The 19,425-nt window shown below is 41.7% G+C and overlaps 1 protein-coding gene across 1 annotated transcript; it reads left to right on the forward strand.

The window, feature by feature from the left end:
- The first annotated feature begins 9,381 nt into the window (after nucleotides 1-9,381).
- Nucleotides 9,382-14,358, forward strand: zranb2 (zinc finger, RAN-binding domain containing 2). Its single transcript, XM_053431061.1, has 10 exons — nucleotides 9,382-9,538; nucleotides 10,212-10,264; nucleotides 10,359-10,467; nucleotides 11,090-11,172; nucleotides 11,260-11,336; nucleotides 11,546-11,692; nucleotides 11,780-11,934; nucleotides 12,438-12,497; nucleotides 13,021-13,170; nucleotides 13,389-14,358. Exons 1-10 carry the CDS (start codon nucleotides 9,465-9,467, stop codon nucleotides 13,444-13,446), a joined length of 966 nt encoding a protein of 321 aa, XP_053287036.1. The 5' UTR covers nucleotides 9,382-9,464; the 3' UTR covers nucleotides 13,447-14,358.
- The last annotated feature ends 5,067 nt before the right edge of the window (nucleotides 14,359-19,425 follow it).

Genomic DNA, 19,425 nt, shown 5'->3' on the forward strand with positions numbered 1-19,425 from the left:
CTTCAGATGCGTTTCATCACTGCCCAATCAGGAACCTTTACTATTGTGTATCAGCTGATGGAGGTAAATTAGATCGTACTCATGCATGCAGAGTCTCACCAATTAATCCCCCCACCAACCAGGCTGCTCTAAACACAGACTCGTACACGACAGATCCACACTGGCCTGCCTGCTCCCCCACAGAGACGCATATGGGCAGATTCGAAGGGAGCCACATTTGCACAAACACCTACAGTCCAAACAAACACATGCCAGAGCATGCACATGTACAGGCATACAAATCCATGTTTCCTGAACTCATGGGATTTCTTTTCATCATTTAAAATTTAAAATACAGGGTGACACATCCAATCAAGCAAACGTGTGCTGCTGTCATCTGCTTCTACCTTCTAAAATATAATTCTGTTCACATTGTTTCCCTCTCAGTCGCACTGTGTCAGTCAAAGGTGGAACTAAGTCTCAATGTGTCACTCTGGAGAGCAATTTATTTGTTAATATTTTTTAATTAAACTGCCCTTGGTTGGTTCGTGTGAGAACACAAACCTCCAACAGACAAACTGCCAAATTACACTTCACACACCCTTTTCATCCAATAACGATGTGACAAAAGCTTCATAGCAACATATCAGACCATCGCCTCACAACTACCTCAGCATCCCTGAGTTCTTTAATGTCAATTACCTGTCAGGCTGCAGCTGATAGGCTGCCAGCAGCCCAGCAGGCCGCTTGTGGCAGGACAAGGTAGCTCTCACTCATGGGAATTCAAGTTTTTCTGTCATTATTCACAACATGTGCAAATCACAAGTATGCCCGGTGCTCTGTCCACAGAGAGAGGTTGTAATGAAAAAGAATGTGTAGGGAAAAGTGTATTTTATTTAGAATAACTGTAACATTGTCTGAAATGTGTTCGAGGCTGCACAAACATCTGATTTCATCAGGGTTGCACTAGCCGCCAGCCGCCAAATCTCACCATGCCAAACGGACTCTTAAAAAGTGGCCAGAAAAACAAAAGCGGCACATCAAAGGAGCTCCCTCCATATTGTTCTCTGGACAGCGCCCTCCCTCGAGAAAACCCCTCAGACAAAGGCAGCTCGTGGAAGAGGAAGTGTGCGACGGCTTTATCTCATTCCTCCCTGCCACTCACACGGCACACACATCAATCACTGCCCGCCGGCCTCAGATCCAAGCAGCTCCTTGGATGCAATTTGTCACAGTTCCTCAGGCGTTGACATACTTCTAAAAAGCTCGACTAATCTGCGTAAGATAGCGGTCTTAGATTTCCTTGGTGGGTGTTAATCAAAATGATGTGCTCAGTGTCCAAGTGAAGACCACTGGTCCCTGTGAGGAGGAGCGCTGCGATTAACAACAGTGTGAAGATAATGGGAATGGATGACGATGGGGTGTGGAAGTATTTTTGTCACTTTGAAGAAAATGCCGCAGTTATTCATTTATTTTTGTTCAAGAGTGATATCAAAATGGGATTTTTTTCTGAAGGGAATAAGGTAATGCAATAGAAGAAGTGGATGAAAAATCTCTGACTCTCCTTTAATTTTTTACATTCTCTCTCATTCGTCTTGTTCCTCCTGTAGCACGCACATCTCCATGCCGCGACAGATTACTCATGAATAAGAGCCTACATTATTCAGTGACTGGCGCCGCATTAACCGGGCAAATGCTTCAGCCAGCCTGGTGAAAGGATACTCCAGCAAGCAAGATACATGTCACCCCTTCAAGAGCAATTGCCATTTTCAGTGAGCCCTCCATGGGAGCAAGCTGCTGAGAGGAGCCTGTGATGGGCACAATTTAATGCTCCATTATGCAAATTGATCATCTCAATTGACCATCACTCTGCTAATAGGACGGGCTGAGTGGGCACAGGGGGAGTGGGGCCTTTTAAAAAATCTTTGGAAAAACATCCGACCAAAGTCGCAGCTGCTAAAAATAAGCCGGGTGAGTAAAATCCCAACTTTTCCCAATGAGGCGTGACAGAGATGAGTGACAGGAAGGTAATGGCTGTCCAGGTGACCTCCCTAACGACCAGTCACATTTAAAAGTCACCTGTCTTGTCTTTCCTCCGGGGGAGATCGGGATGTAAAAATGAAGTACTGGACTTGCATGATGGGTTTCATCTGAGTGTGACATTTCCACACTTTAACACCAAAATTAGCAGGTTTATGAATGTTTTTTAAACGCAGGTAATTGACACTTTTCACGTTGCCAGTAGAGGAGTTTGCTTTTCTTCGCTTGTGCGCCATGTTTGACGCCACAAACGCTCAGAGAACAGAGGTGCTCAGTCACCTTTTGCGCATTCACCCTGTGTGTCTTGTTTCCATCACTGCAGATCCGAGCCAGAGCCGATAAAGACCAATTTCCCTATTATTTGACCCTAGAGTGAATGCAAATTGTATCCATTCCCATTGCACACAATAGAGAGATATTAATGGCTTTTTTTGACCAGCAGAAAAGGAGCTTTACCCGCTGAGTCTGCTTTTGATATTTTCCCCACCAAGCTGAAAATGTCAAGATTCCAGATCGGAGACAAAAAGCAGGATAGCTGTTCTCTTTTCAATCTAACTTGCAGTTGATATTCCCACAAGTGACGCATTGTAGTTAGCACAATTTGAATTGGATATTTTTCATTTAATGAGGAGTTTCTCGCCGTGCTTATCCCCCGGCGACCCTGTGAGGAATCACGCGAGACGCTCTCAGTTTCCCTGTGAACGGTCAGGGCGCAGGAAAGTCAGAGTATGGGCGAATTAATTTTGTCAGTGCCTAATTGCTTTTATTGGCCATGCCTGGCACCTCCTAATCCTGGATTATGATGATGCATTAACAGCTGCGACTGGCTGTTTACAAGGCATTTATTAGCCGGTGTCAACATAACGAGACAAATTCCACCTATCACATTAATCACCCCACTGCCAGGACTGTGTCACTGCCAGCAGCAGAGCCAGATGACGCATCGGCTGAAGCTGCGCCGAAGCTGCTTCCTATTTTCCTGAATTAGCCATTGTTACATGGAAATCAGATTAACTCCTCGGTAGCTGTCAGCCCAGCGGCGAGGTGGCAACGGGAAACTTGGAGTGAATAACCGATCATTGTGTGGGGGGAGGTTAGAGGTAACTGGAGGAGAATTGCAGGATCAAATACATGGTTGAATCGCGTCAAATCACAAAAACAATTTTCCAGACAAAATGCCTCAGATTGAAGTCAGGTCACTTAATTAGAGTCTATTGTTTACTGTGAACCCGTCTCCTCTTCGCTTTCTCCGTCCATCTGTCACTTTCCCCCCTCACTCTACCTTTCTCTCTCCTCCGCCTCAAGAATAAACAACATCCAAAAGACAGAGCGCCTTGTTGTGTTTGAAATATCATCAGACAAGCAATATCAAATTGTAAAGAGTGTTTAATGAATTATGTTTCATAATTGATCAAAGGCTGGTCCGTCTATTTCTATCAAATAAACAGCTTCGGCTTAAATATTACTAATTACTCTCTAGTACACTGTTTAAAATATTGCAAGTGGTGTTTGGTTTCTGTCAACACTTTGCTCAGAGACACAAAGTGGAGCAGGGAGAGAGTGATACTTACTTTCTTCTGCCTGGAGTTGGAGCATGAAGGACATTGATTTCTCTCCTTTTCAGAGTGGTCCCCAAAAGTGATGCACAGCAATTAAACAAGAGTGTCCTCAACAGAGCTGACAAAACCAGCAGAGAAATGACATTGGAAGATTGTCCTCCTGGCCTCGCCTTAATGGAAGCAGGGGTTTGGATATTGCATTTTTGCACTGACACACTGTGGGCATCATCAAGCGAGATCACCTCTCGCCCCGTGAACACTTTATCTGTGAAATTCCCTGATTCTATTTTTAGGAACAATCGTCCGGTCTCAGACCCAGTGCTAACATCACTCCTCCAATTCTCTGGCCTGTCAAGATCTGCCGAACTTGACACATCGGTATTGTCAGCCAGGACAGCTCCAGATCACCTGCAAGCCCGAGGTATGATGGTTGTCGAAAACAGGCTTCTGTTACAGGAACATGGTTTTGAAATAGCTATTTTCTCCAGAGGATTTTTACCCGACTTAAAAAAGAACTAGAATGGAGCAAGTTGAATGCACACCTACATCAAGGCATCAATCCCCTTAAATTCAAAAAAGCTGCATCAAGGTGTACGCTCTCATACAGATCAGTCCCCTTATTGTGCCAAGATCTATGAATTAATTCCTGGGAAATGTCAAACACACTATCTCACAGTATAAAAACAGTGAATTCCTGGATCTGCACCAAAACTTATAGAGCTCTTCCCTGACACACACTGCATCCTGCCACCAAATGATGATGTTGTCTGTCTTGTAATTTGTATGTACGCCTACATAAGAAAAATAAATGTCGATGAAAACGTTAACAACTGATTCGTCCCTGTAGTTCCTGGAAAATGGATAAAAGTGTATTAATATCCATCCATTATCCACACTGCTTAATGGTGGCAGGGGGAGCTGGAGCCAATCCCAGCTGACATTGGGCAAGAGGCGGGGTACAGCCTGAAAAGGTCGCCAGGTAAACAAAGAGACAAACAACCCTTCACACTCACATTCATCATCTAATTCACTTTTCGAACCTATAATGTCTCCGGACTATTGGAGGAAGCCTGAGTAGCGGGAGACACCTCATACAGACGAGAGGAGAACATGCAAACTCCACACAGAAAGACCACCACGCTGCCCTGGTGCATTAACATAAATTGCAATAAGCTCAGGTTTGGAAACTGCTTCAATACACTTACAAAACCAGAACTGATGATCTAGTAGAACTTGCTCCATCTTGCATTTTATTACCGCCAAACAGTAGAATTATCACTTTCAAATATTGCAAAATGTAGCATGCTTTCTAGTGAGAGTGGATAGCAAAAGGCAGACAAAAAAATTGAATGTGCTTTAGTGATAAGGAACAGAGGATACAGCACAATGCAGCGCCCAGTCTCCCTGCTCCAGCTGTTTGTTTCACTGTCCACTAGACTGCGTTATATATTTTTGATGGGGTTTGCCCGGCACCTCACACTTCACCTATCGCCTCTGAGGTGTGAACACAGGGCCACCTCTCTGACGCCGCTCCACTCTCCTCTGACGAAGGTGCGGTCACATTCATCTAACAGCCCTGGAGTTGACTTTTGTTTGGCGCGAGGGGAAAGTCACGTTGCTCCCTCGATTAATGCTGAATCATGACACCGAGATAAGAGCAGTGGGTGGAGCGTGCCAGCGTCCACCATGCCTCCGACCCTTTCGCCCTCACCCTGTTCCTCTTTTCACGGGAACAGCTCCCTGCCATCTGTCAGCATTGGAAGGCTCTGGTGGCTTGCAGCAGGTTTTTTCCCAAGCCCACATACATGGCTGCCTTTCCCTGTCAGAGACTCCGCTGTGCACGAGCCCTCATCCGTGACCACCCACTGGGCTAGAAAACAGCGGCGGCCTCGCCAAGGCCTCATTGGAACCCATGAAAAATCTCTGCGAGTAGTTTTATTGACCCAGGACCTAATCAGATGGCGGCTTGTACATCGGCCAGAAAGGGACACAGTAAAGTTAAGAGAGCATTACTGCCAGTAAAGCCACTTTAATGTAATTGGAGGTTGTTTACCTAAGTGTTATTTAATTGCCTTGACTCCTCTCTGAATCTTTCATGCAACTCTGTGCTGCAAACAAACATGCAACGGCACTGGTAATGTCTCCCTATCAGTTATTCATAGCTTTATTTACTTCATATCTCCTCTCGTTCTCTCCTGTGCGCCGCTGAAAGCGAGCGGAGAGCATATACCCTCAGCTGAAACCCACGAGTCGAGAGGGTCCCCACGCTGTCTGTGAGAAGAGAGGCTTCCTTCATGTAATATGACTTTGATGAAGTAGACAGAACTCCAACAGAACAGAGAGGATTCCTTATCATCAACAAATCACAAACGTTGTGGGTAGAGGCCGCTGTTTTGATGCAGTGTCAAACTTCTGCCCTCTGAGAATAATATTCTATATTATACTGACGAGTCCAAGAGTCGTTTCCTTTAAACGGAGGGAGTCAGGATCATAAAAATGTCCCTCTCTCGCCTCTGATACCACATCTTTGCCGGCCCTTCGTCCTAATAAACCTTGCGTGCAGCTCATAAATCAAGTACATGCCTCTCTAACAGATACACGGTGATTAAAGCGATGTACGATTAAAAATGATCTTGTTCAGTCTATCTCCAGTCTACTCAATTAAATAGAACCCATCTCGTCCGAGACGTGAGGAACAAGCCTCGGCAATGTCACTTCAGCGCCGTCACAAAACAGGAACAGAGAGCAAGGGAAACCGAAGTAAATGAGTCCAGTTGAAACACTAAAATGGCTGCTGGTGTGGCCCCGGGGTCACGGACCAGCTGTGACAGGGACCTCCAAGGGTCCCTGACTTTGACCTGGCAGCAGATTGGGTGGACAAGGGCAATTCTGGAGCAGCATAAGCTCGAGCGTCTACTTAAGTGCAGCAGTTGTTAAGTTTAAATGCAGGAGGAATAACTGCACCTTTGCTCCTTCTTCTTCATTAATGGTGTTTACTTAAAACACACTGCAGGGTGCACGTCCTGCATGTTTGCTGCCCAGATACTTAGAGTGGAGACATTTTCTCATGTTGCATTATTGTTTTGTGTCACACTGACTCTGTTATTGAACTGAGTCAGATTTGATCGATAGTTCCTCAGGAAAAACTGTTGATGATATTTACTGATTGGATCCTGTGAGATGTCAAGGACCCAAGTAATGAAACGGATCTGAACTTGAAATAGGTCAAGCTTTTTTCCCATAACTTATAAACAGTGGTTTGTAAATTGCGATCATGTTTCTCATATTATTTCAGCACAGACCTCTGGAGAATCACGAGGGGACTTCCTCCCTTTTGGCATTTGTGTTAGTTAGTTAGTTTATTGTGGATTTTTTATTTATTAATATATGGTTATTGTACATTCGTCATTTAAAGTTATTATAATTATAGCTACTTCATGATTACTTTAAGCTGTTTCTTGAGAGATTGGTGCATTACTGATATTTATGCTACAGGCAGACACATCCAACAGTGGATATTTCACCAACACTTCAATTTAAGCACAAGAGTATTGTACATGTTTATAACTATAGCAGGGTGTCCAGATATGTGTATTAATATTGCCAAAATCTTTCTAGAGTTGAACAAGTATCACTTTACTAACACCTACCACATACATCAATGACATTTTGCAGGACCTGTAAGAATCAACATTTTTACTCTCAATTGGTTTTTGTGTGTCATTTTTGTGCCATGAAGCAAAACCAAAAACTGTTGTATTCAACCATAAATATTGATACACATTGCAAATACACAGTAACAGTGTCTAAGATGTTTCTTTGAGACATAGACTGAAGAGCACAATCTGCTAAACTAATTAATGTGAATCTATATTTAATAATGTTTACTCCTGCATTAAGTTGATAGATTATTATTCAAAGGACTGCATTGATAAACAATATAGCACATCCTTCGTGTGAAATGCAGAGAAGCACGTGTGAGCACACACCCCGTCTGTTTTCCTACACTTCAGCCTCACACAGCCCTGATCAGGAGGAACAAGCAGAATGATTGTGAGGCTGCGATCAGAGGACAAGGACCAAAATAAAACAGTAGGGTCTGTGAACATGGGGGGTGTTAAACGTTAACTCCATCTGCCATCTAGTGGCCACAGCTGACATTGTGAGAAGATGGCACAAGCAGGATCAGTTGAGGATTTATTTCAGACGATTAAATTATGAGTCGTAATTTATTAAGAGGAGACCTTGCGGGTTAATGGATCTGGAGCTAGAATGTTTCCCAGACATCCACTGTCTCTACCTCGATATCTTTCATATTATAGTATTTCAAGTTATAGTTTTGATTGTTTAAATCAACAAATACTAAGGCAGCTTCTCTTTTTAAACCACAACATTATACATACATCTTCAGGCCACATTACCCGTTTTTACAAACTGCCGAACATTGTATTCAATATATAGGGAAACACACAGTTTAAACCACGGGAATGATAGCAAATGAATGACTTTCAAAACATTATCATATGCTTAAAAACTGTTGCTTTCAAGTGGAACTCATTTCTAAATATAACTAACATTACAATCACCTTACATTTGTAATTTCCCCTCAAAAATGATTAATTGTGTTCCCTAAAGTATTTATCAAATATATATAGAATATAATAAAAACAAAAATATCCAAATCTAACATAAAGTGAAAGATTAATTCAGCTAACTCAGCACGATGTCTTGTTCTGTTTAGTCCACCACAATACAAACATCACAATTGAGACATGTAAATATTAACTCAACAAATTATGAAATGTCTCATATCAACATGTACTTATGCCTCAGTTTAGTGAGTGAAATACAAAATTAAAACGATATTTTGATATTGTTTTGAAATACAATATCAAAACAATGATATTCTCCAGGCCCATGTAACTTCACCACTAGATGTCACTCAATACAACACATTGAACCTTTAAAGTTGCAGTGTGTAGAATATAGTGACATAAATTGGTGAAGATGCATGTTGCAGCAGAACACCCCTCACATCACCTTCCTCTTCCAAACATGAAAGAGAACCTGTGGTAACCTTCGGTTTTTATAAAATCTCAAAGGGTGTTTAGTTAATACAGTCTTGGCTACCACAAGAAACATGGCAGCCTTCATAGAGAGCACCCCCCTGATGTAAATATAAATTATTTCCATATAAAGGCCCCTTCTAGAGAAAATAAAACAAAAAGTTGTATAATTTAGATGAAACACACTCGTCAAAACATCACTAGGATTATTTTTAATTAAATGTCTGTCGATGGATCCCTTTCACCTAAATCGTACAAACTGGACCTTTAAAGTTACATTCGTCAATATCACAAGTGAAGAACTGCAGATGAATTATACCTGATGCATGGCCCACTTGTGTGTTAGACCAGGTTTGTTTACATATTATTGTAGATTATAGTGCATTGTAGTGGATACATGCATTATTGTGACTTATTCTCATCTTTTATTGACTGAATAAACTACTACCCGTGAGTGTAACACCATCAGTTAAGTATTTAGATTAAAACACTTAATGTGTCTTCTGAACTTTTCTCAACAAAACAGCTACGTCCTTTGTCAGTGTTGCATTCAAACACCTCCAGGGATATATTTTTATTATACAACCTTATCGTTTGAGGTCACGTACAAAGTAATAAATGTGTTATTAGCGTCAAAAGCACATGCCCAACACAACTCTTGGCCACATTCGCTCTGCACTGTAAACACCAGAGTCAATGTTTTCCCAAATGTCCGCGCAGAGAACGGGGAGTTGCCGGAGGTACGGGGAGCACGTGAACGCAGCAGCGCAGAGAGGTGGACTGAACACAGGGATCTCACACGGACACATCCAGCGCTCCAATGTTAACAGACAGCAACATGTCGGGGAAGAGCTTTCGGGTCAGCGACGGAGACTGGATCTGTCCTGACAAAAAGTACGTGCCCCTCACGCGTGGAATAAACCAACAATTTTCAGGCTAGGTGCTTTAGATCAGGTGGAAATTGATTTGTCCACCGTGCTAGCAAGCTAACGGTGGCTAGCTCGGGCCTCTTAGCATTTGTCTGACGCTAGCTAGCTAAGCACACTGGCTAGCAGTCGCCTTCATTTCTTAGTTCCCTTCTCGTTAGAAACACCACGAGCAGGATACACGCCACGTATCGACCGTGCACCAGAGAGTGGGGGACACACGTCATGTTTTCATGCCACTTGAGGGTTGATTTAAGTTGCGAAGACGCGCGTACTTTCTGTAGAGCAATGCTAGCTGTCGTTAGCTCGTGTGGGCTGAGATCAGATCTGGTGTGGGTGCTGGTTTCACTGTTGTAGGAGGTAAGTTGTCACGACTGCAACTTTAACGTGGAGTCAGACGTATCACGTTGCGAGTGATCTGCGATCAAACCGTCACAACTGACGGACAAGCCAGCTGCAGAGGCCAGAGATCAGCCCCCCCTCCCAATTCACACACACAAACACACAACTCACTACTGCTGTGACACGTCAGTACAATAGTTAAAACATCACCGATCCACTGGCGTACGTTTTTTGAAACATGTCCATTTTTATGCTGGAATGATATCGTAACATGCTCCCTATCGTCTGTGTGTGTGCAGGTGTGGCAATGTGAATTTTGCCAGAAGAACAAGCTGCAACAGATGTGGCGTCGGTGAGTCCGTTATGCTTTATCCGTATGTCTTTCAGAATACCTTCCCCCAGGAAAAGCTGCCATTACTAACACACGTTGTTTTGTGTCACAACAGAGAAAAGCACAGAGGCAAAGATGATGAAAGCTGGTGGAACGGAGATTGGGAAAACCCTGGCCGAGAAGAGCAGAGGCCTCTTCAGTGCAAACGACTGGCAATGCAAAACGTATGTATTTATGGCAGCATTCAGTGAAGGCCCTGTGAGACGTCACACCGGTGTCATATCTGTTGTAGAGTCTCAGACATTCATTGCATTTAAACACAAATTAGAAACTAACAGCTAAATCGTGTAGTTGGTTTTGTAGTCCGTGACGTTTTTGTTCTCAGGTGAGGTTCATGATAACTTGACTGGCACCCAGAAATCACACACAACTTCCAACAGTCCTCTTTAATTCAAGCTGCACCAAAATGTACACACACACACACACATAGATGTCGTTCCCTAAATGTTTCTGATTTATTTATTCAAGATATATTAATTATTTCATGGGACAGTGGTGAAAATGTTAAACGCCCCATCGCTGGAAAAATTGGCACTGACATTTAATGGTTTCCTCCCTGACTTATACCACTTCCTTCCACCTAGTTTAAAATGTGTTGATGTTTTGTTTTTGTATAGTTTTGCTCTCAAACAAATAAGCTAAGATTCAAACTAACAACAAACACAGACAGTAATAACAACATAACATCCTAAGGGTGCTTGGTAAGCATATATTTCACAAGTTAAGCATTTTTACTTTGACATAAAATATTTATTGTGTTTTTTGTCCTCACCTTGTTTCATAAAGATGTGGCAACGTGAACTGGGCGAGACGGTCAGAGTGCAACATGTGTAACACACCTAAATATGCCAAGCTTGAGGAGAGAACAGGTAATGTGACATGTTTTCTGTTCGCCCGTTTCTTTCTCCTTTTGAATATCAGTTCCCGACTTCTTATCTTCTCTCATCTGCTCACAGGTTATGGTGGAGGGTTCAATGAAAGGGAGAATGTAGAATACATTGAACGTGAGGAATCTGATGGTGAATATGACGAGGTAAGATTAAAATGGTGCTGAATCATCTATCAGATGTAATGTTTGATCATAGAGACACTTCAGCCATATCGTAATCTTGTTCTGATGAGTCAGCATTTGTTGAAAAGAGACACTTGGTTTCCAATACAAAAACCAGCAAATAGTCATCGTTGCCTATGTGGCAGATGTAACATTTACTGATGTGGAAAGTGTTGGGCTTTCTTCTGCAGTTTGGTCGGAAAAAGAAAAAGTTTCGCGGAACATCTTCCTCTAAAGAAGTTGAAAAGAAAGTAGTAGTTGCAAAACGTGAAGAAGACGAGGACGAAGAAGATGATGACGAGGAGGAAGAGGGTGACCTGTCCAAGTACAAACTGGATGTAAGAATGAAGGCTGGATATTTTCGAGAGCACAAATCAAAACAATAACAAATAGGAATGTTGTATTAAAAACACTTCTGTCAACAGGATGATGATGATGAAGACGGAGACCTGTCAAAGTACGACCTGGTCGCCAGCGATGAAGAAGAGAAGCCAGCCAAGAAAAAGAGCAGCCGCTCGGGCTCGTCCCACTCGGGCTCGTCGTCCCGCTCCTCCAGCTCCAGTTCACGGTCGAGGTCCAGGTAAAAGGGTACAGGTCAAGGGTAACTCCGGGCAAAATGTCAGTATCAGTTCAATCTTCCCTCTGATTCACTGATCAACATCATTTGAATGTCCTGTTCTGCTGACGTGTTGTTGTACCTTCCTCTGAACCCCCCCCCCCCCCTCCCCTGCTGTTAGATGAGTGATGTGCAGATTGCATTGTTGTTTTTAATGACATGTATTGTGTTGGGTTTAAAATGGAAGGAATTGTTTATTTGTAGTGTTGATCCAAGAAGCACAACGTTGTTTATTTATTGGTTCACCTGCTTCAGTTATATTTGGTCATATTTGTTATCTTTCTATTACTGCAGTCAACCCACAGATATATACTGTTTGTCATCTGAATATGTTCTAGTGAGACTAGTTAATGTCCAAAAAACTTAAGTAAAGTTAACTAGTTGGCCTGTGAATTGCTACATTATCTACTTATGTAGCTGTGTTTCTGTTTAGAAAATATTGGAAAGATTTTGTCTTTGTCTTTCAGATCTGGCTCTAGAAGCTCATCCAGCTCCAGATCTGGATCTCGCTCCAGGTCCCACTCCAGGTGAATGAGGTGGCATGCACTCTCTCCCTGTAGAGAGTGTATGTTTGTGTGGGGCTGTAAGCTCCAGAACACTCCTGTCCACTAGTTAAAGTTTGAACACAGACAGCACAGTGATTACTCCACACAGAGGGAGTCTTCTTCAATCTGCTGATTGTTATTTTGGTCACGAGTCAAACTTTTATGATGGGTTTCAATCACTTGACGTGCTTCTGCTCCTGGTGTCAGTCAGGCCACAATTGAAGTACTGCAGCTTTTGTTTCATTTTGAAAGTTACAAAGGCTCAGAAGGCTGAATAGACTCTGGGGTCTTTATCAAGCATCTCTCAGCAGTGGTGTACTAAATCTCGTCAATGTTTAAAGATAATATTTACTTGAATCAGTGAGATATACACCGGTCAGGGTCGATTTCTTTCTCCGAAGCATACGTCAGTGATCTTGTTCAGAGAAGCTTGATAAATGCCCATCCTGGTGATGCTCTTGCCTGGACCTTACTGACCTCAGTGCTTGGTTTATTCCTCCAAAAGATCCAGCTCCAGGTCTGGAAAGGGCTCCTCTCCGCGGAAGAGGTCCCGCTCGCCCTCCTCCTCACCCGAGAGGACACAGAAGCGCAGCCGCTCCAGGTCCTCATCTGCAGGGAGGAAACGCAGGCGCTCTAGATCACGTTCGTCCGAAAGGTTTGGGTTCTGCGGAATACCACACTGGCACTGATTATTATTGTCTCTCGGCTCGCTTATAAGAGTTACATTTCACAGAAATATGTTCACATTTTGCCCTGTTAAATATATTTTTATTTTTTATTTTTATCGGAATTTTTGATTGCACAACTGAATCATCAATAACTGAGTCGCCCGCTGACCTTGTTCTTCTTCCCATGATGTTTGTGTGATTGCAGGTGCCGTGGCCAGTCCTCCGGATCCTCACATTCTGGCTCCAGTTCAAAAAAGGCATAACTTTATTGCAGCCTTTCAAAACGACAAAAGGAACCTTAGTACAAGTGCATGTTGTGTTGTAAGGAAAAAGAAAACAACCACATCCATTGAGTATGCTGTTCATTTTCACACAACCTCCCAAAGTCTTATTTCCCTTAAAAGAGAATGGCGGCAGCGTGAATTCTCTCCGCTACCCACCATGCTCCTTTTCAAAACCATATACACCCCCAACCTGTGACAAGTGTAACTATAGGTGTCCAATAAACCAAACTGTTTGGTCCTATAAGAAAATCAGATAAACTGTGAAGAGGCTGTATCCCATTTAAATTCGTAATATCTTAATGGCAGGACATTTTATTCTACTCAACTGTGGGGGGAAATGAAATTATGATTAATTTTTTTTGGTGCTGGGAAACATCTGAGATTGTGTCTTTTAAAAGTCGGTTCTTTGTTTTGTCATTACATGCAGTCAAATTTTTATTTTTTAAAGAATCAAGTATAAAGTACTTTAGCACCAAGTTAGAAAATGAGACGTAGCAATGACATTTGGCCCGTTTGTTTGATTTTCTTGATATATGCAAATTTTGTTATGGTGTTTTCAAGGTAAGTATTTTCCTTTTTGATATTTCTTGGTTTGCGTAAATGGAGGAAGTCCCACGTTCTTTGGTCAATGAAAAAAATGCTTCATGTGTACGTACGGATGCATGAACGACATTTTTATTTTATTTTGCTTAACACAGTTGAGGCCTACTTAACAACTCAGTTCCCTCTTCTTTTTTCACCTTTGAAACTAATTCAAATTAAGACCTTCAGTGCAAAAAGTTATAACAGTAACAACCCTTTTGTCCCATAATAGTAGAATGCCATTACAGTCTTTTTACTGGTGAATCGACTAGAGTGTACACGTGTAAATAAAATCCTGTCGCCATTGTGTATTGTTTGTCTTTTATTTGACAAAGGTAAGGATAATATTTGATGTTGAGCACTGTTGATGTTTGTTAAATGTGACTGTGTATAATTGATCCTGGAACATTTACATCAATCGTTCTGAGGACATTGGTGTGACCGAGATATTAACAGAGTAATCTAATGGAGGTGCACTCTAACGAATGGTTCTTTTAATGGTCAGTTTTTGAATCTGTATATATATTAAAACTATTAGGCTAGTACATTTGTTTAAATTTACGCATTTTTATCAGTCAAGGAAACTGTCAATATGGAGTTTATCTATATGTATATATACAATATTAGGACATTACAGTGATACAGTGAGTCTTATTTTTCATACACCCATTGTTTCGGGCAGGAGGCCCAAAACGTATCAGCCCCAAGCCGCTCTGACTTTGTGGCAGAGACTAAGGATGTGATCCCAAAGGAGATTTATTACTTCTGGGTTTGAACAATGAAAAAATATTTGACGTCTGAAAGACTAAAACTCTTAAAGTTCTGCAAAACCTTTATTTCGGGAAAGGAATATATATGTATAAGTATTTGTTTTGTCCACCTAAACCATACCAGACCTCTGGGACTCAATATTCTATTAGGAAATGACTAAATTCTGTTTCATATTTTAGACAAACATTTGTGCAAAAATGAATTAGCTGATTTGTTGAAAAAAATTCAAATGCAGGTGCAATTTTGTTGTGATTTTCCAATGAAGCGAAGGTGTAAATAGATTGTTTCGATTCAGAAAATGCCCTCAAATGTTTCACAACACATCGTAAATAATTTTTGAAAGAGCTTAAAGTGGTTGGTAGGGGGGTTATTTCTGTAATTCTCCTAAACAAAACTACTTTACATTCTGACAATTTGGATAATCCTGTCAATCTTGAAACTAATAACTAAAGAGAAAATACAAAGGTAGGCCAAGAACTGAACAGATGAACTCTGGGCAATTCTCCTCATTTAGTGTTGTCATTCTCTGTTTGGGCAACAGGTGGCACTTTGCTACCCTGGGTACGCTGGGCTGAATGAACTGGTTTATTCATAAAGCAATTGCACTGTAGTTGGCCCACAGGGGTCATTTAAACAAGATGGTGTGTAAATTCAACATCGTGTCAAAGTTGACTGCAGATAGTAAAAAATCACTCAGAAAGGAACAAACGTACAATTATATCACGTTTGTATTGATGGTTAAATGATTATTTCTGTGTAATTGAATGAAGCTTCAGCCCATTAAAATGCATTGCTATATCAGTTTTGTCAAATCTAATTCCATACCTTTATAAATGAAAAGTTGTGACTAGAAGAAACCAATCAGAAGTAGGAAGAATCTACCAGAGAGGATTAGAATTGATTACCTGTTGTGTCTCACTTCCAAAGACACATCTTTACCAAACCGCTTTTATCATGTGATGCTTCTTGCATTTATTATCGGCACCTTTGCTATACATTTGCTTATTCTGTAACTTGTATTGAGAAGTGCTATATGGATTAAGTTAATGTCAAGAACAAGCTCTCGCCTCAGTGTGTGAGTGTAAGTGAGCAGGGCCGGCCCTGGGTATGTTGGCGCCCTAGGTGAGATTTCAAATTGGCGCCCCCGAACATCTGTCATGCATCCCCAAGAAAGTTTGGACTGTATACAGATGCACACACAGGCAGACAAAATTGTAAGCTCTAAAAAACAATAAGAATATATAATAAAAAATATATAAAGATTCTGAAATCAGCTGTACTGATATAAGTGCTTTCTGAATTGTGCACCTGATAATATACTTGGTTTTATTGGACTATAAGCACATCAACTTCATCCATCTCTCATGCTATGCCTTGATGTGTTGTTTCTCCGCTTCCTTTGGACTATCCCTCCATTTTATGTCCCTTCAGAGTATCTGGTCGTACCTCAAAACCTTCTGGAGCTGTTTGCTGATATGGCGCAGAAGCACATTGTGTGAATACTTTGATTTTATAATTTTTTTCAATTTTTATGTGAAATTACTTTTCAATGCGACCCTACTTATAAACTGTGACTGGCTTTACAGCTGACAATGATGCACCTATATACAATACACTGTTACACAAGTAAAGTTCTTTTTTTTAAACCCATTTTCACATTTCGTAATTCATACTTGGCCTCCAGAAAGTTAGTACATGTGCACAGACAAGTGATAGGAATCTGAAGCTGTTTTTCAAGACATAGCACACCTACACTTTGACAACTGCATGTTTTATTAAAACTATTTCAGATAATTGAATGTCTACTGATGCATGTTGAAATGATTTAATTCTTTGCTTTGGGTTTTAGTGCTATATTAGTATTAAGGTGTAAACAGAGACAGTTTCTCTGTTTGAGAAGGAAATTCTCTTCTTCTAATATCTACATTCTTCTAATAGACCTGTAGTTTATCTACTTGACAGTTAGTTATGTACGAGGTAGGTATTTTAACAGCTCATTTGTTTTGAATACACAAGTATCTACCATCGCTTCAACTGTGTACCCATCATCCATAATGTGTTGTGTACGACTTTGAAGGAAGTTTTCTCCTGTCAGTACAAAACTTTTGTGTCGCTTGTACTGTATGCAGTGCAATTAATTGTCATCCTGACACAGTATGCTTGTTGCACACAGAGCACCAAAGGAGATGTGTTGATGGTAACATTTAGACCAGGATGCTGTGCTCTCAACGCATACTGCCAGTGACTATGCAGTATTCTTTCATTAGCAAAGCTCATTCAGGACAACAGCTGGAGTGCAGAGGAACCCAGCATCCAGCAGGGGGCAGCCTCAAAACATCACATGGAAACCAAAAGCAGCAGCAGACTGATTCTTGAAAGGCGTCAAGATAAGGTTGTGAACTACTGGTTTATTCTCTAACAATAGGTTTCTAAAGCATGTTAAATCATCCAATATCTAAAATATAAATGTAACTTTTAAGTAAGGCAAAGCAGCATTGAATGACACGGACACACACACGATAATTTGCCCATCTTCTTAAACTGCTTATTTCTTCACGCAAATCAGCAGGCGGTTGTGGCCTAGTCGGTAAAGCGGTCGTCCTCCGAGTCCCCTCTTTCCTCTTATCATGCCGTCAAAATACTGAGCTCCTACACTTGGCACGAATTCAATTACCTATTAAATGCAATATATCTTAAATTTAAATTAATAAAAATTAAAAAAATTAAATGGAAATTAAATTTACAAAAATAAAAAACTGCCCGTGCAATTCCTGCGCAATGGGCTTCTGCGCAGGATGTGCGCAATGGTCTTCTGCGCAGAATGTGCGCAGTGGGATTCTGCGCAGTAGGCTTCTGCGCAGAATGTGCGCAGTGGGATTCTGCGCAGTGGGCTTCTGCGCAGTGGGCTTCTGCGCACATTGTGCGCAATGGGCTTCTGCGCAGAATGTGCGCAGTGGGCTTCTGCGCAGAATGTGCGTGCGCAGTTTTTGTTTTTTTTCCCATTTAATTTAAATAAAATAAAATAAAATTTAATTAATTAAATTTAATTTAAAAAAAAATGTTAACTTTATTAAATTTAATTTAATTTAATTATATTTAATTTTATATAAAAAAATGTTTTTTAAATATATATATATTTTTGTAAACTGTAAACTGAACTACTTTATAAGACTGCTATCATTCGAAAAAATGCACCGTTATTCCCAGGAAGACGAGACATAGATATCAAATTGTTGGGTGATAAATTAATAAAAATAGAACAAACTAAAAAGACTGCGTGAAATGTGTTTGAAGATCGAATTGTGAAAGTAAAGTTACAAAGCTGGTTTTACTGTAATGAGTCAAACAGCGCGGTTCCATTTAAAAAGATTCTCTGAATACAGTCGAGATGGCGAATCTCTCTTTTGAAATGTTAGGGACACAACAGATGTTTCGCCCTAATCAAAATCGCCCTCATCCGCACCCATGAGTTCGGACCCAGCTCCTGTGTCCACTGGTGTCCTGGCAGCGTAGTGGCGTGGGGCTGGCTCATCCCTTTGGCCCAGGGAGCGCATTTCTTCGCGCTGGTTCAGGGGTAAATGATACTGGTCTTCACAGGTACTTCACCCCCCCCCCCCCCCCCCCAGGTCTTCACCCCCCCCCCCCCCCCCCTACAGGAGATTATGTGCTTGTGTGTGGCCGCAGCGCTTCCCGGTTCTTCCCGGTTCTTCCCGGTACTACGCTGCCGGTGCGAACAGCCCAAGTATTTAACATGGGCGAGGAAAGGAGGCGGACCGTTTTTCAGGGCGCTTCTACCTCTGGTTACAGGATGATGGTGGGATGTTAATGTATTGTTTTACATTGCATGTGTCACGTCATGATAATTCAGTCTCTTGTGCCGCCCTCTCGGCATTTTGCGCCCTAGGCAACCGCCTATGTGGCCTGTACCAGGAGCCGTCCCTGTAAGTGAGCGCAGCAGGGTGTCCCTCTCCACCACCAGCAGCTGCCCTGCTCTCTGAGCTCAGTGCAGTGTCAGTAACAGACTCTGCAGCGAAGCAGGGAGAGCACACACGGTTAGTAATGGACCACTTTGTTCCCTGCTGCAGGAAACCAGTCCTCAGCCCTGGCCCAGGCTGCATCCAAACTCATGCTGTGTTAACCCGTGCGATTGTGTGAGGGACAAGTCGAACCTGGCTAAACCCAAACTGCCTGCAACTACCAACATGCCTGCTCATTCTGCAGACTGTCAAAGGTTCTGCTCGCTCACATGAAGGCCGCACATAAAGCAACAGATTAAAAAGCTCAGAGAAATTGACTTTTAATCAGCATTACTGTGTAAACTAAGGATATCCTGTATCTAAGTGGCACAACTGGTGATAAGCATCTGTCTATGTAAGTTTCTGAAATTCATATAATGATATAATTTCTGATCACTTTGATTCTTATTTCAGAAATCAGCCCCAGGGAGTTAAATTAGGAAAAAAAAATTTAAACGGAATCTTCACACAACATTCAGTGTTAGGTTGCCATGCATAGCAATACAATTAATTGTGATTAATAAAGAAAGGCAGTCTTTCTGAAATTTGTAGTTAACAATGTAAAGTACCACATAATCTGTAATGGCTT

This window comes from Pleuronectes platessa, chromosome 9, assembly GCF_947347685.1.
Source record: "Pleuronectes platessa chromosome 9, fPlePla1.1, whole genome shotgun sequence".
Lineage (NCBI taxonomy): Eukaryota > Metazoa > Chordata > Actinopteri > Pleuronectiformes > Pleuronectidae > Pleuronectes > Pleuronectes platessa.